At 42.1% G+C, this 23,794-nt stretch overlaps 2 protein-coding genes across 2 annotated transcripts in view; both read left to right on the plus strand.

The window, feature by feature from the left end:
* Nucleotides 1-11,354, plus strand: part of LOC117497752 (unconventional myosin-IXb) — a 104,824-nt gene extending 93,470 nt beyond the window's left edge. The window contains 6 exon segments of the mRNA XM_034149763.1: nucleotides 1,895-2,026; nucleotides 3,370-3,493; nucleotides 5,700-5,750; nucleotides 7,350-7,465; nucleotides 8,426-8,550; nucleotides 9,274-11,354. Coding sequence (XP_034005654.1) covers nucleotides 1,895-2,026; nucleotides 3,370-3,493; nucleotides 5,700-5,750; nucleotides 7,350-7,465; nucleotides 8,426-8,550; nucleotides 9,274-9,794 — 1,069 coding nt within the window. The 3' untranslated portion in view covers nucleotides 9,795-11,354.
* A 2,005-nt stretch (nucleotides 11,355-13,359) lies between these two features.
* Nucleotides 13,360-22,740, plus strand: use1 (unconventional SNARE in the ER 1 homolog (S. cerevisiae)). The gene is made up of 8 exons (XM_034149779.1): nucleotides 13,360-13,502; nucleotides 14,590-14,639; nucleotides 14,725-14,803; nucleotides 15,033-15,185; nucleotides 15,550-15,565; nucleotides 17,061-17,091; nucleotides 17,220-17,382; nucleotides 21,201-22,740. The coding sequence occupies exons 1-8, from the start codon at nucleotides 13,404-13,406 to the stop codon at nucleotides 21,381-21,383; spliced, it is 774 nt and encodes a 257-aa protein (XP_034005670.1). The 5' UTR covers nucleotides 13,360-13,403; the 3' UTR covers nucleotides 21,384-22,740.
* Nucleotides 22,741-23,794: the final 1,054 nt, after the last annotated feature.

The raw sequence follows: 23,794 nt of genomic DNA on the forward strand, positions 1-23,794 counted from the left end.
TGTGATGAACTTGTGTGTGGACTGGTATGAGGTTGAATCCTGGTGTGAGACTGTGTGTGAAACTGTGTGTGAACTGTGTGTGAGACTGTGGTGTGAAAACTGTGTGTGAGACTGTGTATGAGACTGTGTGTGAGACTGTGTGTGAGACTGTGTGTGAAACTGTGTGTGAGACTGTGTGTGAGACTGTGTGTGAAACTGTGTATGAAACTGTGTGTGAAACTGTGTATGAAACTGTGTATGAAACTGTGTATGAAACTGTGTGTGAGACTGTGTGTGAAACTGTGTATGAAACTGTGTATGAAACTGTGTGTGAGACTGTGTGTGAAACTGTGTGTGAGACTGTGTATGAGACTGTGTGTGAGACTGTGTGTGAGACTGTGTGTGAAACTGTGTGTGAGACTGTGTATGAGACTGTGTGTGAGACTGTGTATGAGACTGTGTGTGAAACTGTGTGAAACTGTGTGTGAGACTGTGTATGAGACTGTGTGTGAAACTGTGTGTGAGACTGTGTGTGAAACTGTGTGTGAAACTGTGTGTGAGACTGTGTGTGAGACTGTGTGTGAAACTGTGTGTGAGACTGTGTATGAGACTGTGTGTGAGACTGTGTGTGAAACTGTGTGTGAGACTGTGTGTGAGACTGTGTGTGAAACTGTGTATGAAACTGTGTATGAAACTGTGTGTGAGACTGTGTGTGAAACTGTGTATGAAACTGTGTGTGAAACTGTGTGTGAGACTGTGTGTGAAACTGTGTGTGAGACTGTGTATGAGACTGTGTGTGAGACTGTGTGTGAGACTGTGTGTGAAACTGTGTGTGAGACTGTGTATGAGACTGTGTGTGAGACTGTGTATGAGACTGTGTGTGAAACTGTGTGAAACTGTGTGTGAGACTGTGTATGAGACTGTGTGTGAAACTGTGTGTGAAACTGTGTGTGAGACTGTGTGTGAGACTGTGTGTGAGACTGTGTGTGAAACTGTGTGTGAGACTGTGTGTGAGACTGTGTGTGAGACTGTGTGTGAGACTGTGTGTGAGACTGTGTGTGAGACTGTGTGTGAGACTGTGTGTGAGACTGTGTGAGACTGTGTGTGAGACTGTGTGTGAGACTGTGTGTGAGACTGTGTGTGAGACTGTGTGTGAAACTGTGTGAAACTGTGTATGAAACTGTGTATGAGACTGTGTGTGAGACTGTGTGTGAAACTGTGTGAAACTGTGTATGAGACTGTGTGTATGAGACTGTGTATAGAATAGAATAGAATAGAATAGGGAGGGATGAAACCCTCTTTAATGGTCACACATGCAGAGCACACAGCACACACAGTGAAATTTGGCCTCTGCTTTTAACCCATCCTAGTACAAGGAGTCTAGTACTAGGAGCAGTGGGCAGCTATTGTACAGCGCCCGGGGAGCAATGGGAGTGGGGGGGAAGGGGGGTGTCCGGTGCCTTGCTCAAGGGCACCACGGCAGGGCAGGAGGTGAACTGGGACCTCTCCAAGTAGAAGTCCACACTCCATATTTAGGTCTGGTCGGGGACTTGAACCAGCGACCCTACGGCTCCCAGTCCAAGCCCCTACTGACTGAGCCACTGCCGGATATGAGACTGTGTGTGAGACTGTGTGTGAAACTGTGTGTGAGACTGTGTATGAGACTGTGTGTGAAACTGTGTGTGAAACTGTGTGTGAGACTGTGTGTGAGACTGTGTATGAAACTGTGTGTGAGACTGTGTATGAGACTGTGTGTGAGACTGTGTGTGAGACTGTGTGTGAAACTGTGTGTGAGACTGTGTAGGAAACTGTGTGTGAGACTGTGTGTGAAACTGTGTGTGAGACTGTGTAGGAAACTGTGTGTGAGACTGTGTGTGAAACTGCCCCCATGCTGATTTCTTGTCTTGTGTTTCAGGGTGTGTAAAGAGGAGGCTCACAACCGCATGTCTCCGAACTCTCTGGCTATAGTTTTTGCTCCGTGCGTCCTGCGCTGCCCGGATAGCGCCGACCCGCTGCTCAGCATGAAGGACGTCGCCAAGACAACCACGTAAGACAAAACTGCAAAATCTGCTCTTTGATCAAAAAAACTAAAAAAAGGAAATCTAAATGAATGAATCCGTGATCCTGTAGTAGTCCATTGTTTATTAGCAAACAGCACCATCTGCACACAAGGCTTCAAAACCAGGACGACACTTTCAAACTATTTTCTGTTTCCTGATAAATATAGTAAATGTGGGGGAAACTTCTGTAGCAATGGGAGAGTCAGGACTCAGAGAGACACGAGGAGAGCTGGAGCTTTGATGGCAAACACTGACGGTTTATTACGAGAATTCACAAGACATGTCACGGGCCACGAGTTGACCACACGGTTGAGATGCCACAATCAAATTCTGAAGACCCCTCCTGTAGCTCCAGGTTTTAACTAGTTCAGAGTGTAATCATCAACATTCTTCAATAGATAGACTAAACAGCTGAGGACTCTGAATCACAGTTGTTGTCGCTTATGGCTCGAGGTCATCTACACCCCGAGAAGGATGTGTTCCAGGTGTCCCACAACAATAACTATCTCTGACAGAGAGTTGCCCGGTCACAAACTAGTAACAACAACAAAATGCTAGGGCAGCCCCTCCTTAAAGGGGACCTATCATGCAAAATGCACTTTTGTACTGCTCATATATTTGACTTGTATAGCATTTGTTGCACTTTTAACCAAGCTTCATTAATAATAATATTAATTTTAAATACACATTTCAACTTAAAGGGGACCTATCATGCAAAATGCACTTTTGTACGTCTTTTATACATGAATATGTGTCCCCGGTGTTCCAGGGAACTCACCAAGTGTCAGAAAACACAACTCTCTCTATTTTCCTCCATACCCAAATCTCTAAAAAAGGGGCTGCAACGGATCTGATAAAAATGATAGGTCCACTTTAAGGGAGATAACGGCTGCTCAAGGTTGGTCAGCTGCGTCGGAGGGCGAAGGAGGACATGCAGGGCAAATGATTCCCCAACAGTAATATTTTATTTAAGGCGCCTTTCATGACACCCAAGGACACCGTACAATTTGTTAAATATTCTAAGAGGTAAAAGCAACAGAACATGATAAAAACACAAACATACCATCATGCAGAAGACAATTAAAGTGGACACAAATGATAGGGACGGGTTATTCAGGGGAAGCAGATGATGGGGAGCACAACAGTGAGCAGGCTGATCTGAACAGGTGGGTTTTGAGGAGGGACGTGAATGTGGTGATTGTGTCAGACTGTCGGGTGTGAAGGAGGGAGAGAGAGTTCTATAGTTTGGGAGCAGTGCAGCTAAAAGCCCGAGCCGCCATCGTGACTAGTAACTTTGAATGGCCTGATGTCTCCTTCCCTCCTCCTGCAGCTGTGTGGAGATGATCATCAACGAGCAGATCCGATGCTACAACGAGAAGATGGAGGAGATCGAGCAGCTGGAGTGCGCCGAGGCTCTGGCCGTGAATCAGCTCAAACTCAAGAGACAGAACACGGTGAGAAACTAAATCAAAGCAAACTTTATTTAAATCAGTGTTGTCTAAATACCACTGCATAACTACATGAAGTGTGAGCTCAGCCTCGTGTCTGGAGGGAAAGCACAGAGCTGCTAGCTGGAGTCTAGTGAAGCTCTTTAACTGAAGTACTTTACCCTGAGTGTTTTATACTTTTACTAAACTACATTTTGAAAGACGTTATTGTCATTTGTACAAATACAAATATTTGACGGATTCAGATTACTGGCTAATACAAGATATCCAGAAGTAGTATATAACATAATTAAAATTATCTCTACTTTTACTAGCTGTGTTTGTATGGTTCTAAAATGGGCTTTTACCCACAGTAAGTACTTTTTGTTCCTTAAGTATACTTTAATGCCCATACTTGTGCTTAGATTTTGAGTGCAGAACATTACTTAGAGTATTTTTACACTGTGGTAATTGTACTGATCCCACTACATGCAGGTGTTGCAGGTAACAACATTTGTTTGTATGAATGATCTGCTAGATGGCATTTTGCACCCACAAACATTGTTTACATTTTTCAAGAAGAGTACGATTTTGAAAGCAGGACTTTTGCTTTTAACAAAGTACTTTTAAAATGTAATATTCCTACTTTTACTTGAGGAAAACTTCTGAGTACTTCTTCTATGGGCTCAGAACAGTCTCATAATACACACATGCACACAGAAGGATTCACACTTGTATTTCCGGATCCACACTTGTGTTTTTCAATGCACACACAAATGTGTTCCGTTTCATATACATGTAAATAAAATCCAAATACAGAAAAAAGTTTTACATATGTATTTTTGATCCTCACATATTTGTTTTCCGTTTAAATCCCCTGAACCTGCAAACACAAACCGCTTTCTGTGCATGGATCGCTGTGCATTCGTGTGTGGGTTTTTTGAGACTCCCCTGACGGTCACCCGATTCGTACTTGTAATTTGTTCTATCTATAGCCAATCAGATGTCTCCTCAATTCTAAGCCAATCACATGAGCGCGTCCCCACGAGGGTAGATTTATTGCGTTCATGACACTTCATATACGCATTTTGCGCTGTCCGGAGCAGGGTGGACAGAATTTATTTTACCGGACAAATTTGAAACTTACCGGTCATGTTTCAATAATAATAAGAAGAAGAAGAAGAAGAAGAAGAAGAAGAAGAAGAATTGTGTAGCAGAGTTTCCGTTAGCAGGTAATTACCGGACTATGACCGGATGGCTAATAACATGGGAGTAACGGATCCTCTCTTTTCCTCTCTCCCTCCCTCTCTCCTGACAGCCCGTCAGTTTCTCATGCAGCTCGCTAAAACTTCACTCGCGTTTATGTCCATATCGATCAGATCCAGCTCTCCTGATCGGCCCTTTATAGAGAGCACCGATCAAACTATTAAGAGTGAATATCGGCCGATAATGACCGGCGGGGCTCCCCCCCGTTGACAGTTCACTGTCTAGCACTGGCTTCGTAGTGCACTGATCGATTAGGCTAAGCTAACCTGTAGCTGCTCCCTCCACACTCACAACAACTTCATACAGACATAAATAAAGCAGCTGTATTCGCCATACAGGATACACACATTTAAAACGGTTTTGCCTGCCGTTTTTGTGTACACAAGCATTCATTAATGGTTCGGAAAGTGGCACTGTACTGAGAGTGGAGGTGTCCTGAGATTAGCGCCTGCAGACAGGCTCCATGGACCTGTCAGCTCCGGACAGCGCAAAATGCGTACATGAAGCGCTACGTCATGAACGCAAGAAATCTACCCTCGTGGGGGCGCGCTCATGTGATTGGCTTAGAATTGAGGAGACATCTGATTGGCTATAGATAGAAAAAATTACAAGTACGAATCGGGTGACCGTCAGGGGAGTCTCAAAAAACCCACACACGAATGCACAGCGATCCATGCACAGAAAGCGGTTTGTGTTTGCAGGTGCAGAGGTTTTAAACGGAAAACAAATATGTGAGGATCAAAAATACATATGTAAAACTTTTTTCTGTATTTGGATTTTATTTACATGAATATGAAACGGAACACATTTGTGTGTGCATTGAAAAACACAAGTGTGGATCCGGAAATACAAGTGTGAATCCTTCTGTGTGCATGTGTGTATTATGAGACTGTTCTGAGCCCATATTCTTCCTCCATTGCTAAAGTAATCCCTTGGGTAACCCGGCGTGTTCCTTGTCTCTCTGTAGCACTACTGGCACTTACCGCTCAGGTGCTCAGCTCCTCACAAAGGAGTGGTGGTACGTATCATCGCTCTCAGTAGAAGTAGTTCCAGTAGAGCCGTGATGCCTGTGCATGGCATGGTAGATGTGGGTGATGCTCTGGCTGTTTATCATGTTATCCTCCCTCCCATAATCCTTTGTACTCTTCCTTACTAACTGGTAGTAGTTTGCATGTTGCTGTTGGATGCTCTGGGTTGGTGTTGTGATGATGTTTTTGTCTTATTTCAAAGACAAAAGCCTGACAACAGTGTGACCTGTCATCATGGATATGTATTTATTTGTCTTGTTTCAGTGCCTTCTTTATCTTATTGCACCGTCTTATCTAAATCTCTGAAAGTCATGTTGGATTCGTTGTTGTTGTTGGATGTTTCTGGAGTGGGTTGATTTAACCTTTATCATAGCTTAACTGTTTGCATGTAGTCTGTAAACGCCTCACACCAGTTCTGTTGTGAAAGGGTGTAAGGGCTCGGTGATAATACAGTATGATAATGATTAACATCGTAAATCCAGATATCGTTGCACACAATTACATGCACAGTTACATCGTCTAAATTGCTAGCACATACTAACTCAAATGCATATATAATGCAATTCTTTTAGGGAACACCATTTGAATATTGCTGTTTTGTTTTTAGATCACAGCTCATTGCAATTAACAAACTAGACTTAAAGGTGGGGTAGGTAATTTTGGAGAAACCAGCTCGAGTGCGCTAGAATTTGAAAATACACAACCGGAGAAAATCTGCCACTTCCTTACAGAGCCCCTCCTCCAACACACACGAACGCGCACATGACCAATGAGGGCACGAGATAAGTTTGTGCACAGATGGAAGGCTGACAGGCAGGTAGGCCATCCAGTTATTTTAGCCGGGCCGGCTCAGATGATTGGTCGTGCTTTTTACAGTACTACGGCTTCCACAGATGACATTTTTTTATGGATTTTTTGTCAAAGCACTTAAGATATTCATTGCTATCGGGATGTTAAGAGCATTCCATGGAATATAACAAAAAGTGTATCTCGAGCCGGTTTCTCAAACTTACCTACCCCACCTTTAATGTCATTTTAAAAAAAAATTATTTAGATGACTGTGTTTTTGTGCATGCATGTAAAACAAAACAGTAAATAGCAAAATATATATATATATATAATTTTTCCCTATAATTACTTTTGAAGCTGTTGCAATACAGTTCTAAATAAAATGAAAAAGTAATTAGATTTTTTGCAATTTACGCAGGAGTATTTAAAATATTCTTAACCATGTGATTTTTTTAATCTAAATTGTTTATATATTGATTACCAGAATACATGCTGAATTGTATATCATTGTTGAGATATGAATAGAAGGATAGACGTTTTTTTTTTGCCATATTTCCGAGCCCTAGAGTTATTGTTTTGAGCTCCTTCTGCATCCCAGGTTTTGTATCTAACCCCTCAAAGTAGTTTCTGCAGGAGTGATGTTCAGATGCATGAAGCCTCTCCCCTCTTCCTCACTAACAAAAGCTCTCAGATTTGGGTCATGTCTTCTGTGTAGTTATTATATATTAATATAATAATGACCTGATATTGTGAAGGAGAGTGTGTCGAGGTGTCAGTTGTTGATGCTCTGTGTCCTGCAGGTGCACGAGAAGGTGACCACTGACCTCAGCGTGGTTCCTGAGAACGAGCCGGTGGACTCGGACACGGAGGCCGAAAATAACCTGGTGGAGCGGATCAAGTCCATCAAGCAGGAGAAGTGAGGAGGATATATAGTAACATCTCTTTAGAGTGTCATAGAGAGGCGAAGTCCCGCCCATCTACTTCCGACCCATGGGACCTTATTTCGGAAAAAGTATGCATTGAAGTCAATGGACAGAGAAAGATTATATTTCGATCCCGTTTGAAATGTGCCACGAATTACACATATGATGTTTGTCAATCTTAAATAATAATTTCCATGTCAAAAAAGTCACAGTTTGTCGTAAAACTGTTGAAATATAAGACTATGAAAAATACGCAACTAGAAAGACTACAAATCCCAGAGTCCCGGTCCCGCATGCTGGCTCTTAGGAACCGACTCACTCCCCTTGTGTGTATGTACAGCTCTCAACATGACCAGACTTGGAGTGATTTTCACCTCTTTTAATACTTTCCGCCTCATTCTGAAAGAAAGAAGTGAAATGTGCCAACGTGACGGCCGTCTTGGTGTGTGGTGCGAGACGGGAGATGTAGTTCATTGAGCGGTTTCACACCTAAAAAGTGTTACTTCACAGTATTACGGCACATTTTTTTTTTACATGCAAAATGATCTTTTAAATTGACAAACATCATATGTGTAATTCGTGGCACAATTCAAACGGGATCGAAAGATAATCTTTCTCTCTCCATTGACTTCAATGCATAACTTTTTCCGAAATAAGGTCCCATGGAGGTCCCCCGGAAAGGGAGGGACTTCGCCTCTCTATGGGAATGCAGGATTATGGTCAATATATCACTTATTTCATCGAACTGATCACGGTTATTCAATTTTTGTGACTAAATACTTTAATTGCACTTTCACATTAAATAAACAGAGCAATATTTGTTCTTCCATGTTCTGCTTCAATCCTGCTAGTGTGGAAAACAGGGCTTACAATTGCACGTTATAGGTTATATGACTGCTGATGAACCATCCCTGCTCCTCCATGTTTCTGATCCCCCCCTCCTCTCTCCCCAGGGAGGATCTGGCCTGCCGGCTCCCTGAGATGGAGCAGCCCGGCTCAGATCAGGAGAACTTTGACTCGGAGGCGTCTCTGAGCTCCGAGAGTCTCCTGGAGGAGCCGCAGCGCTCTGAGCCTGAAGGTGAGTAACAACCCCCCTCTCTCTCTCTCTCTCTCTCTCTCTCTCTCTCTCACCTGTGGGTTTCTGACCAGACCAGCCCTGTGTTTTGTGGTGCAGGTCTGGACCAGTGATGGTGATGGGGGCGGTGACGTCTACTTTGTAACGAGCAGGTTGGAGGAACAGCCACAGTGTTTTGTGTGTGTCTTGTGCGTGTGTGCATAACCCTGTTATGCATGTGTTTGCATGTTTAACACAGAAGCATGCACAAACTTTGTAGAAATACAGAATGTCATGTTCAGTCCAGTGATGGGATAGGCTGCACCAAATGTCAAACTTATTAAACGGTATCTTCTGTATTTTTCAACCTGGACCTTATTTCTTAAGGTTTTTGTGACTAATGGGAACAACTAACTATTCTCTCACGTGATGTATGTCCACTAAAACATGTAATGTAATCTAGTAATATTAGTCTCAGCCTGTTACAAAAGAAACAGTCATTCTCACTCAATACTTTATAAAAAAAATTGTAATTGTTGTGGTCATTTGTCACAAAGCACAAATAGGGTCCATGTTGAAAAATCCCAAAGTTTCTCTCTCAGCTCAGATGTTTGCCTTATAGCGCTCCATTTACATGTTTGTACATTGCATGCTCTTCCATTCATCTTCACCCTCATCGTTGCATCTTAGGATCTATTCGAGAAAACACGTTTATCTCCCTCTCCCTCCTCCCTGTCTCTCTTCCAGGACGTGGCTCCCCCTCCCAGCAGAGGTCCCGTCCGATGTGTCTCCCCAAACCCTCGGAGCTGTCTTTGCGCCGTAAAGTCTCTGGAGGACGCCTCTCTCTGCGGCAGCTCTCCCCTCCAAACTCCACTTCTTCCTCCTCCTCCACTTCCTCCTCCTCCTCCTCCTACAGGAACCCACTGCAGCGCCGCACCCCCATCATCCCCCACGGCTCCGTTAGACTCCCCCATGGCGTCCTCCCGCAGGCCTCCAGTGTGTCTCAGCCCCCGTCTGCAGCTCAGGCGCTCCAGTTCCTGGTGCGCAGGCGGGAGCGTTCGGGTCGTCGTAAAGAAAGCACACAGTCGCTGTACTTCGATGGGTCCGAGGGGGGCGACCTGATGCTGCACTTCTCCTCCTGCCCCCCCTCCACCACCTCCTCCTCCATCTCCATCTCCACCGCAAAACCAACTCAAGACACACACGCTACAAAGAGCCAGAGACGATTTTCTGACCCCGACATTCCTTACATGGACGATGACGTGTGATTCTAGTCTGTTGGACAGCTCATAGAGTCCTGTTGTGAACCCGAAGTGTTGATTACCCCAAGGTCTTATGATATAAATGTCTAGTACAGGTCGCCAGAACATAGAAACAGCTGGAGGATAACTTGCATATGTTCGGCAATTTGCACAATTAGCATAAGTTTCCATAATTCGCATTAATTGGCATATGCAGACAATAGTTTAAAAGATGGCTTGGCTAATTTGGACAATTTCTGAGTGGATTTGGAGGTTATTGAGGATGCTGAATCAATTTTCTGACATTTTCAGGGTCAAAAATTGTTTTATTCAGAAAGTAGCCATATCTTGGGCTGATTTCGATGAGTTTTGGGCACATTTTAAAGTTTTAGGGGACTCAAAACTGCCATTTTGATCCTTATAATGTCAGAAATGTATTCAACAACCTCAAAATACCCCGAAAACCACACCAAAATTGTCCAAATCAGCGAAGCCATTTTTTAGCTATTATCTGCATATGCTAATGAATGCAATTTATACTAATTGTACAGATTGCCCAACATATGCAAGTTAGCATCTGGCAGTTTCTATGTGCTGGGGACCCGTACTATACGTTTTAACAAAGAACACTTGGGGTGCGCTACATTTTCGAGTTCACATTGCTGGCAAGTAGACTAATTTGGGAGAAAATGATGGATTTACGGGCAACAACCGCAGAAAGAATGACAATTATGGATGAAAATGATCCAGAATCACAACCCTTTTCCTGTGAACATGAGGAGAGTTGCAGTGGATCCACAGAGTGACACAAACTGCTTCAGCCTTACTGTCCTCCATGACGGTTATAAACGACTGGACCACATGTTGCCAAGCACCTTTTTCTACCGTTTTAATATATTGTCCATGAGGCTGTTTTCTGTAGCATCATAATGATGGACCAGCAATTCTATTTCCTTCCTCCTGTTGTTCTTTTTTAAACACATTTGTGCTAATTCAAGGAGATTCTGCAGGTTCCAGCAGCACTTTCATTTCTCCTCATGAGCAAAACTCTCTGAAATGTTAGCTAGTGCCTTGGTGTTGTACAGTACAAACTCATGTCATGTCGCAGAGGGAGGGAGGGAGGGTTTATTGGGGATTAAGACAGGGTACAATTTTGTGACGCAAGACATGTTTGAATTAAGGACTTTAAACGTGTCTTTCCACGCACCGCACAACAAACAGGAAGTCATCGCCTCACAAAGGGAAACGGGAGCAGCACACGCCACTTTTTCCTTTGAAATAAATACAACACAAACCCAGCCGTGCCACGACGTCTTCAGAGCCCCTCGAACTCACCTCGCCCACTTTTTTTTTTTTTTTTTCTACAATGAACTTCTCTCAGCTGCGACTCAAAGCGAACAGAGCTTTGTATGAAATGTAATACTAATGTTCCTCTCTGACTGCTGTTGAATGGTGTCTGTGTTAGTCTGTGTGGATAATAAGAGGATGTGTAATGTGTAACAGAGAGTGTGTGGTTGGGACTGAATGACTGTAATGGTTATTAGTATTAAAGTGACAATACAGAACGTGATGATGCTTGTTACATCTGCTGCTGTGTGTGTGTGTGTTATTCAGTCTGCTCCAAACAGGGTCATTTTATTTAAAGTGGACCTATCATGCTATATTATAATAATATAGTGTAGGACCATAACTATATAAGGCATATTTATACTTTTTTTTTTTCAAAATACCAAACAGATCATGCATTTTAGACATGCCTCAATTCGCTCAATTTGCACTTATTTAGCTCTGTTTTTGCAAGGGCAGATTCTGTGAGAACAGCACCACCTACAGGCCTGGCATATGTACTACAGCGTCTCCAGCGCTTTTGAACGGCAATGGCCGTGGCTGTCTCCTCCTGATTGGTGGAGTTGGCCCAATAGCCGTAGCGCTGACGTCAGGACAGTGTTCAAATCTGGATCAGTTTTTATCAGATCCGTTGCAGCCCCTTTTTTAGAGTTTTGGGTATGGAGGAAAATAGAGAGGGTTGTGTTTTCTGACACTTGGTGAGTTCCCTGGAACACCGGGGACACATATTCATGTATAAAAGACGTACAAAAGTGCATTTTGCATGATAGGTCCCCTTTAATTAAAACTAATATAAGCAGTGACAACTATACAAAAGCAATACCTTTTTGAAGGGGCATTTTAAATAGATTTGATAGTTTTAATTGCAGCAAAATGGTTCAGTGATTTTATACTTTTGGGAGTTTCCCCTTTCCTGTAGTGTTCTGTAGGTTTGTGTTCATGTAAATGGTCGGCAGAGGCTAAAATCCCTGTGTTCCCTCTGGAGTCTCCCTCCCACACGCTCAACTTACATTTTTTGCAATTTTAGTTAATTATGCAATTCTACAGTATGTTGATTCACAATTAATACAAGTTATTTTATCTTTTAAAAATAAACAACACCTTGATTAAACGTTATATAGTAGGGAATCTAATGCCATTTGAGAGGAGGTGTCCGGTGCCTTGCTCAAGGGCACCACGGCAGGGCAGGAGGTGAACTGGGACCTCTCCAAGTAGCAGTCCACACTCCATATTTAGGTCTGGTCGGGGACTTGAACCGGCGACCCTACGGTTTTAACAGAACAGTTAAAGTGGTTTAAGAATTTAAAACAACATTTTATATTCTGCATGGAAACAACCATTAAGCCAATTTGTACTGAACTTTGCAGGTAAGCGCTTACAGCTAAATATTTTTTATATTTGTTCACATGCCGGAGAGTAGTTGAACCGAAGTGAACCCACATGCACCTTTTCAGGAACAAGGGAAAATAAATATGGGTTTTAAATTGGAGGAGACACACGACGACTCGACCCTTCAGGATCAGCAGGTATGTGTTCATATAAGTATCATCAATATTTCCTTTAAAGTCAACTTAAATATATAATTCATTTCAAATCAAACTTCTGAATCAATGCATAACTATTTTACCACACACTCAAACATGTCAAAATCTAATAAAACAAGGCATGTAATACTCGTCCAGTGTAGTAATAAAATGCTGCATTGATTTCAAGTATTATTTATATAGAAAAGTTATTAAGGTCCATAAATAAAAGGTGTTTGCCATAATTATCCAATGTTGTAACACAATGCTGTCTTCATTTGGGAGTCATAAGGTCACACGTTACGAAAAACTGTGACTTCTGATATTAAAGAAACCTGGAAGTAACAATTCATGGATGTCGTTTTTTAAGCATGAGGTCCTTTTATAAATTATCTTAAACATTCAAACTTAAAAACTATACTCAGGGGCCAGAAGAGTACATTAGAAGATCTTTGATGTGATTTATATTGAATGTATGGCGGTTATAAAGTTGGACACTGATGCTTACTAGCTGTATATTCATATTATTTACTTTTTAATTATTAAAATCCCTCCAAAAAATAATTATATTATTTGTATCTATTTATTGTTGGTTTTTTTGCATTGTTATTATCGTTATATTATATTTTAATTCATATAATATATATATCAGAATTTGTTTCACTGTCTGGATAAAATGTGAATAATTCTGATTGGCCAGTGTACCGTGACGCTCTGCCTACGTCATTCCACCTCGACGCTGCTACTGCGGCTGTCAGCTTCAAACATGGCTTCTAGACTGGAGATCAATTTTATCAGATTGTTGTCCCGCTGTGAGTCTATAGCGTCGGAGAAACGAGGAGAAGCAGAATGGAGGTTAGAAAAGGTGAGAAGATTTAAAATAAAATATTGTCGTTCTGACCTGTTTTGATCTGACCTTATTAAGCTAGAGTTAGCATGACTGTTGTTGTTAGCCGTTAGCTGTTAGCTCAGGCTGTCTGTTAGCCACGTCGTCACTGAAACACCGACACTGTTTTCTGTCATGTTGGCATTTTTATCCTCTGAAATACCTCCAAATATTAAAATAAAAACATTAACAGCTGTATAGTTGACTTGCAGATTGTTTTGCTAACCTTTTTAAGTTAGCTTACTGTATTAAAGACAGCTAACAGACATTAACAGTCACCAACGGTCAACTGTTAGAATTGGTGCAATGGAGTCGTGACCATAGCTTTAACTTAAATATACTTATATACTTATATTCAGAGTTGGAAAAAGTACTCAGGTCTTGTACTTAGATACAAGTAGAAGTACCAGATTGTAGGAATACTCTTGTTACAAGTAATAGTCCTGGAACAAAAAGGTTACTGAAGTAAAAGTATTAGCATACAAATACTCATGCATGCAGATTGGTCAATTTCAGAATAATATATATGATATGTTTTATTATTATTGATGCATTAAAGTGTTCTCAAAGCTGGTAAAGGTGCAGCTAGTTTGAATGACTTTGTATACTGCAGGGTAGCTTGTGAATTTACTCCAGGTGTATACACGTGTCCGTCTTTATTAAAGTGAAAAGGCCAGTCACCAAACCATTTGTATTGTTATGTTCCAAAGGTTGTATTGGGATAATATAAGTAGATCATTTGACGATTAACTTCACCAGCCCCTAACCAACCAACTAGTCGAGATAAACGTTAATTAAGTTGTATATCACTGGGATATTCCACACAGCCTAATTTCTAGGTTTTATTATTAATCATTAATACATTAGTTGTAGTTGACAGCCACGATTAACATCTGGACAGGTTATTTAAATACTCCTACATTTCGCCGCTGCTCTCTCTTAGATTTCTTATGCAATAAAGATGCAACAAAAGGGGCAGAGCTTAATTAATGTCAAGTTTATGTCTGTATAACCATCCAAACTATTGTCAGCTGATGTATACAATCCTGTGTTTTCTGTCCTGTAGTATGTCGGTGCTCTGGAGGAGATGATTGTGGCTCTGAGGAAAAGCGTGAGGTAAGATCCCTATTATCGCTCTAGTGTCTTCATGTTTTCTATATTTCTATTGCCTACAAGTCGATAACAAGTTTTTTTTTCACAGCAAACCCACTGCAGAATTACTGACTGAATACACGAGAAAAGTAGACTTCCTGAAAGGACTTCTTGAGGCAGACAAACTGGTCCGTGTTTATATTTTACAAACTTATAATATCAAGATTATTGTGATTTCCCATTATTTGCTGGATGTGTTATTTGCACTTATGTTCAAAACAGAAGTCCACTCTGTTAGCCTTAATTGTTATTTGAACTGTATATCCTAAAAACTAACTAATACCATGAAACGTGAATTGATCCTTTGAGTTTTTCTCCTGTTTTATGATCTCATGTCTCTCCTGTTCTCGTTCCCAGTCTTCAACGACAGAGAAGGCTTTAGCCAATCAGTTCCTCGCCCCCGGACGAACCCCCACGATAGCCAATGAGAGGATGCCGGTCTCTAAAACGGTCCACATGCAGACGAAGGCGCGATGCACCGGAGAGATGAGGGACGAGCTGCTCGGCACGGTACGATCAGACAAACACCGTACATTACAAAAATAACACAACAATATGAATAGCAATTTAAAATGTGGATATTTTGCCAGTAGGTGATAGTTCAAAATTAAAATGTCTTTCAATGGAATCAAATCAAGATGAAATTACATGTGGAGATTTCATCATACATAATTTACATTGTCTTAACTGTTTAAACAAGTCTGATGTTATATTTTGTATATTTGTTAATATACTAAAGTTCCTAGTTGAATTCAAAATGGGGTTCACATTTTTTCACCATTTACTGGCAAAACGCTGGTTAAAAAATGTGTTAAAAAAAACAAAAAACTAGATGTTAAAATTCACTAATTTCCTTTTTTTTCTGTCGTTACAGGGGTTGTCAGGCAAAGGTAAGATATATTTTTCTAAGCGCCCCCCCCCTTGGTTACCGTTGCTAGGCCTGTCAAGTTTGTGGACTTATAAGCACATTTTATGTAATGATAGTTCTGAAATATGAGACAAAGAAGGAGTATAATAAGCATTTAAGAGCTCCATTCAATATATCATTTATTGGTGAAGTGTTATTCAAAAAATAATAATAATAACTCCTGATGGAAGTAAGGTAGTTCAATAAATAGTTTTTCATTTGGATCCAGTTCAAATTATTCCGTTCTTCCATTTTATGGTGTGCCATTTACTTGATCTCACATATCAAAGATCATTAATACAAATCTGTATTTCTTTCCTAACGTGCTAAACTATCTTACTTTATTAGCGTCTTACCTTGAAGAAAGTCGTTTGTTTTTTTTAAATCTTGGATGGGTTGAGCTGTGAGGAAGTATTTTCCACAGTGTTAAAAGGGAGACACTACAGAAGAACAAACCCCTACATTTGTATTCTACATATTTTCTCTTCACTGGTCTTAAGACATGTTATTGAAGAAACAAACACCCTAAACAATGTTTTTGTTTGTAGAGTCTCACCTCTCCTCTTGCGTTTTGGACTTTTGAAAAGCAAAGATAACTCTCCCCCTCTAAACTTTAAAGGTCCCATGTCATGGCCATTTCTACTGATCATAGTTCCATTGTTGAGGTCTACTAGAATAGATTTATATTGTGCAATTTTCCAAACTCACATTGGTTTCTCATACAGCATCTCTGTATAGTATGTGTATTCACTCTCTGTCCTAAACGGCTTGTTGGAGCTCCTGGCCCCCCCCCCCCCCCTCCCTGTGAGCCCAGTGGCCGTCTGCGAGACAGCGAGACACAGCGAAACCATCCCGAACACACACACACACACACACACACACGCAGCCTGGCTGGGAGTTTGTGTGTGTGCTCACACACCGACTCACAGCCTCGCCGCGTCCCGCCGTCTCAGGGAGAAGAAATCGGTGGCGCTGCAGCTGAAAAAAGATTGAGTGTGTGTGTGTGAGGAAGTCCGCGGGTTGGTCAATTTGGACCAATCCACGGACTTAACGTAACGGCTCCGCGGACGTGACGTAACGGCTCCACGGATTGGTCCATTTGGGTATGGGCACGTCACTGTACCCAGGAAGAAAACAATGGAAAAAGAGAAATCTCCAACGAGGCGTTCTGGGGCAGCATAGACATGTCTTTTCTGTGTTAGAGTTTTACTCGCTACAGGGTGTACTTTGAGGGTTTGTGACTCTGCAGACCGTTTACATGCATAAAAAGCTACATAACACACAAGGGGACGGGTAATAACCGGAAAAGCATGACATGGGACCTTTAAGGAAATATTCAGACAGACTTGCAGGTTCCTTACACAAACAGCTGAAAACTTGACAGGCCTCTCATGCTGATGATTATACTTATTATAATTATTAAGATTATTATATTTAATAAGCTAGCCTGCTGATTGACCTTTCTCTCCTCTCTACAGGCATGTCAGAAAATGAATTGCGAAACAGAAGGTAAGACCGCACGTATAATTTCTTCCTTTTTAAATACATTTTACTTTATTTATTTACTTTGAGCTTTAATCCCTTTCAGTAGTGTGTCTGTATTCAGTAAAACAAAGTGTTCCATGCTGTGTGTGCAGAGGAGTTCCTCTGGACGAGCGTCAGTCGGCGGCAGAGCTGGAGGCCGTGCTGCAGCACCACCACAACCTGCAGGAGAAACTGGCCGAGGACATGCTGAACCTGGCCAGGAACCTGAAGAACAACAGCCTGGCAGCGCAGAACATCATCAAGCAGGACAACCAGGTACCTACACACCTACACACCTACAGACATACATACCTACACACCTACACACCTACACACCTACAGACCTACACACCTACACACCTACACACCTACACACCTACACACCTACAGACCTACACACCTACACACCTACACACCTACACACCTACACCTACAGACCTACACACCTACACACCTACACACCTACACACCTACAGACCTACACACCTACACACCTACACACCTACACACCTACACACCTACACACCTACACACCTACAGACCTACAGACCTACAGACCTACAGACCTACAGACCTACACACCTACACACCTACACACCTACACACCTACACACCTACACACCTACACACCTACACACCTACAGACCTACACACCTACAGACCTACACACCTACACACCTACAGACTTACAGACCTACAGACCTACACACCTACAGACCTACACACCTACACACCTACAGACCTACAGACCTACACACCGTCAGACCTACACACCGTCAGACCTACACACCTACACACCTACAGACCTACACACCTACAGACCTACACCTACAGACCTACACACCTACAGACCTACACACCTACAGACCTACAGACCTACACACCGTCAGACCTACAGACCTACAGACCTACACACCTACACACCTACACACCTACACACCTACACACCTACACACCTACACACCTACAGACCTACACACCTACACACCTACACACCTACACACCTACACACCTACACACCTACACACCTACACACCTACACACCTACAGACCTACACACCTACACACCTACACACCTACAGACCTACACACCTACAGACCTACAGACCTACAGACCTACAGACCTACAGACCTACAGACCTACAGACCTACAGACCTACACACCTACACACCTACACACCTACACACCTACACACCTACACACCTACAGACCTACACACCTACACACCTGCACACCTACACACCTACACACCTACACACCTACACACCTACACACCTACACACCTACACACCTACAGACCTACACACCTACACACCTACACACCTACACACCTACACACCTACAGACCTACAGACCTACAGACCTACACACCTACACACCTACAGACCTACAGACCTACACACCTACACACCTACACACCTACACACCTACACACCTACACACCTACAGACCTACACACCTACAGACCTACAGACCTACACACCTACAGACCTACACACCTACAGACCTACACACCTACAGACCTACACACCTACAGACCTACACACCTACAGACCTACAGACCTACACACCGTCAGACCTACACACCGTCAGACCTACACACCTACACACCTACAGACCTACACACCTACAGACCTACACACCTACAGACCTACACACCTACACACCTACAGACCTACACACCTACACACCGTCAGACCTACACACCTACAGACCTACAGACCTACACACCTACAGACCTACAGACCTACACACCTACACACCTACAGACCATCAGACCTACAGACCATCAGACCATCAGACATACACACCTACACACCTACACACCTACACACCTACAGACCTACAGACCATCAGACATACACACCTACAGACCATCAGACCATCAGACATACACACCTACAGACCTACACAGCTACACACCTACAGACCGACACACCTACACACCTACAGACATACACACCTACACACCTACAGACCTACACACATACACACCTACAGACCTACAGACCGACACACCTACACACCTACAGACCTACAGACCTACACACCTACACACCTACAGACCTACACAGCTATACACCTACAGACCGACACACCTACAGACATACACACCTACAGACCTACACACATACACACCTACACACCTACACACCTACAGACATACACACCTATACACCTACAGACACCTACAGACCTATACACCGACACACTTACAGACAGCTACAGACCTACACACCTACAGACCGACACACCTACACACCTACAGACCTACACACATACACACCTATACACCTACAGACACCTACAGACCTACACACATACACACCTACAGACCGACACACCTACACACCTACAGACCTACACACATACACACCTATACACCTACAGACACCTACACACATACACACCTATACACCTACAGACACCTACAGACCTACAAACATACACACCTACACACCTACAGACATGCACACATACATACCTATACACCTACAGACACCTACAGACCTATACACCGACACACCTACCGACACACTTACAGACACCTACACACCTACAAACATACACACCTACACACCTACAGACATGCACACCTACACACCTACAGACCTACACACCTACAGACCATCACACATACACACCTACAGACCATCACACCTATACACCTACACACCTACAGACCTACAGACCTATACACCGACAGACCTACACACCTACAGACCATCAGACTGTAGTTAGACCATCTTTTAATGCTATTTTATTTATATTTCAGAAATATTTTGGACTGTTTATTTCTTGTGTCCATGTACATTGCCTTGTTTTTTATGCTGCTGCAATGCAAACATTTCCCAAATTGGGATCAAGTATCTATCTATCTATCTATCTACCTATCTATCAGAAATACTTTGATATAAGAGTAATACATATCATCAAATGCGTCTATGATGACTGGCTAACTGACTGTGGGTTAGTTAAAGGTACGAAATTTAAGAAATTGCACATTTAATTAAGGATGAAACATATAGGTTTTTATCACGAATATCAATACTAAATATAAATGTTTGTGGCATATTATACAATAGCTATATTTTGGCAGTTTATAGAGTGATGCAGGAATGAGTCCTAAAACCAAGAAAATGTTTCAGTTTTTAAGCACTTCCTGTTCCCTTGTCTGGAAGTCAAGGGTTTTCTGAATGTGTTTTTGGTTGTTAACCTGAAATAAGGTCTGTGGTTAACACAAGCTTAAGAGATTTTAACATTTTGTTCTATGACTTAAAATACGTCAGCAAATACCCCACTGATGAATTTAAAAACGGCGATTGCTAACAAGTGTCTAAATGAGACGCACAACATTAGCCACCTTTAGCTTGGTGATGTGAAGTCATGTGACCGTGCTGTAGTTCCTTTATAGCCCAACATTAGCCGCCTTTAGCTTAGTGGTGGTGACGTGAAGTCATGTGACCGTGCTGTAGTTCCTTTATAGCCCAATATTAGCCACCTTTAGCTTAGCGGTGGTGATGTGAAGTCATGTGACCTTGCTGTAGTTCCTTTATAGCCCAACATTAGCCGCCTTTAGCTTAGTGGTGGTGACCTGAAGTCATGTGACCGTGCTGTAGTTCCTTTATAGCCCAACATTAGCCACCTTTAGCTTAGCGGTGGTGATGTGAAGTCATGTGACCGTGCTGTAGTTCCTTTATAGCCCAACATTAGCCACCTTTAGCTTAGCAGTGGTGACGTGAAGTCATGTGACCGTGCTGTAGTTCCTTTATAGCCCAACATTAGCCACCTTTAGCTTAGCGGTGGTGACGTGAAGTCATGTGACCTTGCTGTAGTTCCTTTATAGCCCAGCATTAGCCGCCTTTAGCTTAGCGGTGGTGACGTGAAGTCATGTGACCGTGCTGTAGTTCCTTTATAGCCCAACATTAGCCTCCTTTAGCTTAGCGGTGGTGACGTGAAGTCATGTGACCGTGCTGTAGTTCCTTTATAGCACATATAACGTTAGATTTTCACTTCAGAAATCCTAAAGTAGTGTTAATATGTTGGGATTATCCTGCCTTCTAAGCATCATCAACATGTCCCTCCCCCTCAGACTCTGAGCCAGTCGATGCGTCAGGCCGATCTGAACTTCGAGAAGCTGAAGACGGAGTCGGAGCGTCTGGAGCAGCACACCAAGAAGTCTGTGAACTGGCTGCTGTGGCTGATGCTCATCCTCGTCTCCTTCTCCTTCATCAGCATGATCCTCTTCATCAGAATCTTCCCCCGGCTGCGATGATGACCATCAACAACCCCCCCCCCCCGAACTCTTAGTGCTTCCTCCTCCTGCGTAACGCAGCGGAGACGGACTGAAACATATGCACTTTTGAAAATAGAAGTATCTTCCTCGTGGAGGTTTAGAAACGTGGTTTCAGTTTCCTTTTTTTAAACGGAATACAAAATGGATGGTGAAGAAGAGCTTCCTGTCTTACCCAGAGAGCAGGGAGTAAGCCTTAATTATTTCATCATCGGGTAGACTAGCCGTGTTTACATGTGGTTCTCATGCAGTGCGACTAAATCATCTTTTGTAGAACTTTTTCCAAACATCTTGAAGAGTTCACAAACCGTCCTCCATCTACTGTCAGACACCGTTTAAACACTATATTAAATACATATCTAAAATCCTGACTTATAGACATCTGTGGAAATCTTAAAATAGTTTAGAAAAACACTTTAACTGCATTTATGAGCCCTTGTTTGATAATGATTTGTGGCTATAAGGACATCTTTAAGTGTTTCTCAACATTATATCCTCTCCTGTGAAGACATATTAATCAGCGGTATTATTAGCTGTTTATAGAGCAGGAGGCGTTATATTTGTTGAAAAATATATTAATATACTACTTATAAATGCTTTTGGGTTAAAGTGTTTCATTCCAAAACGACTAAACTGATGTCAGCATTGGTTCAATTTTATTCTAATAAGTTCAGTTTTCGAGACGTTCATTGTGAAGAAATGGAGTAAAGGAGAGAAGGAAAAATGCTTAATGTTTTATTTTGCATATAAAGACTAAAAGTCGCGATGTTGAGAATAAAATCCAAGTTTCTATATGCGCTAACACTTGTGGAATTATCATAATAGCTTGATTTATTTCTTGACGTATTTAGACAAGATTAAAAAAAGGTAGTAAAATGGAAACTTTATTTTCAAGAGTTCGTCTCTTTGAAATACTACAGAAACAATGATTTTATTCTTTACATTTCGACTGTATTCTCAAAAATAAAGTCAAACGTATCCCCCTTTTTCGCTCATTAGAGCTTTGTGGCGTCAGAGTTTTAAAATGTTCGGCCCCCCTCCTCATGAGTCCGATTCCCTGAGTCCTGTTCCTTGTGTTTGAGTCTGTGAGTGTCCGTGGTTGATTCGATAAATGTGCGTCAGGTGATGAATTGTCTTGTGTTGCTGAGGATGTTGAAGTGAATTTGTTCCCATTAAAATGACTGTAACCCCCTGTATCAACTACATCCAGACTGGCTGTTGTAAATGTATTTAAGATCACAAGAAAGTATGAAGATGCTAAAATATCGTTTTGGCATAAAAACTGTGTGTGAGTTGTAGGAGCTCTGTGTGACCTTCCCTCATAAACTAAAACACTACATTTCTCACTGTGTTTTTGAAAATCCCACATGCAGTGACACCTCTCTGCCACAGGGTGTCGCTCACTTCCTTCCTATAGGAACCATAACCGACCTCCATGACCCTGAAGGCATCACCAGCCATGAATCCTAAATTAACCTCACGACTCATTTAGAAGCGATCTGAGGACTGACGGAGGCTTAAAAACACATGACAACCTGTGCAGCCCATGTATTGATTCCATCCGATAGCTGCTATAATACAAAACAAAACGTCTGCCTGCTCTCCACAATGATCAATAACAGCGAACGGATGGTCAAAGTAAGGTACAAATAAATCACACGAAGCCTGGTTAGTGTTCCCTGACTTTATAAAGTGTGTTTTTTTTTTATAAGTGTGTGGTTGCGTTCTAGTCACTTTGCTCAGCACTACTGCTTGTTACAACTTTTATGTGCCGTACTCGCCTTTAACTGTTAGCTCAGGTTAATCTCGACTCGCCCCCTCCGACGGGTGATGGGTGCGTTTGTTCCAACTTCATTAAAGAGGTGGAGGAAGTATTCAGATGCTTTACTTTATTGAAAGTATTATTACTACACAATAAATATACTCTGTGCAAGTAAAAGTCCTGCATTGAAATTGTCATTCGTGTATAAGTAAGTATAACAAGCAAATTGTCAATTGATACTGATTAAAATAAATGTTTATTTTTCTCTCAATCTCAAGAACTGGAAACATAATAAGGCAAAAATCACAACTAATGCTATAAAATATAATGGAGTAAAAGGTCAAATAATTCCCCTTTGAATTCTAGTGGAGCAGAAGTGGCATGAAAAGAGATAATCAAGATAAGTACAAGTACCTCGATTTTCTTCAAAGTAGGCTACTCTACATAAGTAAATGTTACTTCCCACTGCTGCTTAATTCATCCTGAAAACACGAAGTTTTAAATACAAGCTGACTCGCCTGTCTTGACCTGGGACATTGCATTTTGGGGGATTTGGCTTGAGACTTATCAATGGACTTGATTTGACTTATGACTTGACTTGGCATTTGACTTGGGACTTGTCCGTCTAGAT

The sequence above is a fragment of the Trematomus bernacchii genome, unplaced genomic scaffold (assembly GCF_902827165.1).
Source record: "Trematomus bernacchii unplaced genomic scaffold, fTreBer1.1, whole genome shotgun sequence".
Lineage (NCBI taxonomy): Eukaryota > Metazoa > Chordata > Actinopteri > Perciformes > Nototheniidae > Trematomus > Trematomus bernacchii.

Coding starts and splice junctions, on each gene's coding strand:
- use1 (XM_034149779.1), top strand. CDS start 13,404: ATGGCTTCTAGACTGGAGATCAATTTTATCAGATTGTTGTCCCGCTGT. Junction 13,503..14,589: donor CAGAATGGAGGTTAGAAAAG/GTGAGAAGATTT, acceptor TCTGTCCTGTAG/TATGTCGGTGCTCTGGAGGA. Junction 14,640..14,724: donor GCTCTGAGGAAAAGCGTGAG/GTAAGATCCCTA, acceptor TTTTTTTCACAG/CAAACCCACTGCAGAATTAC.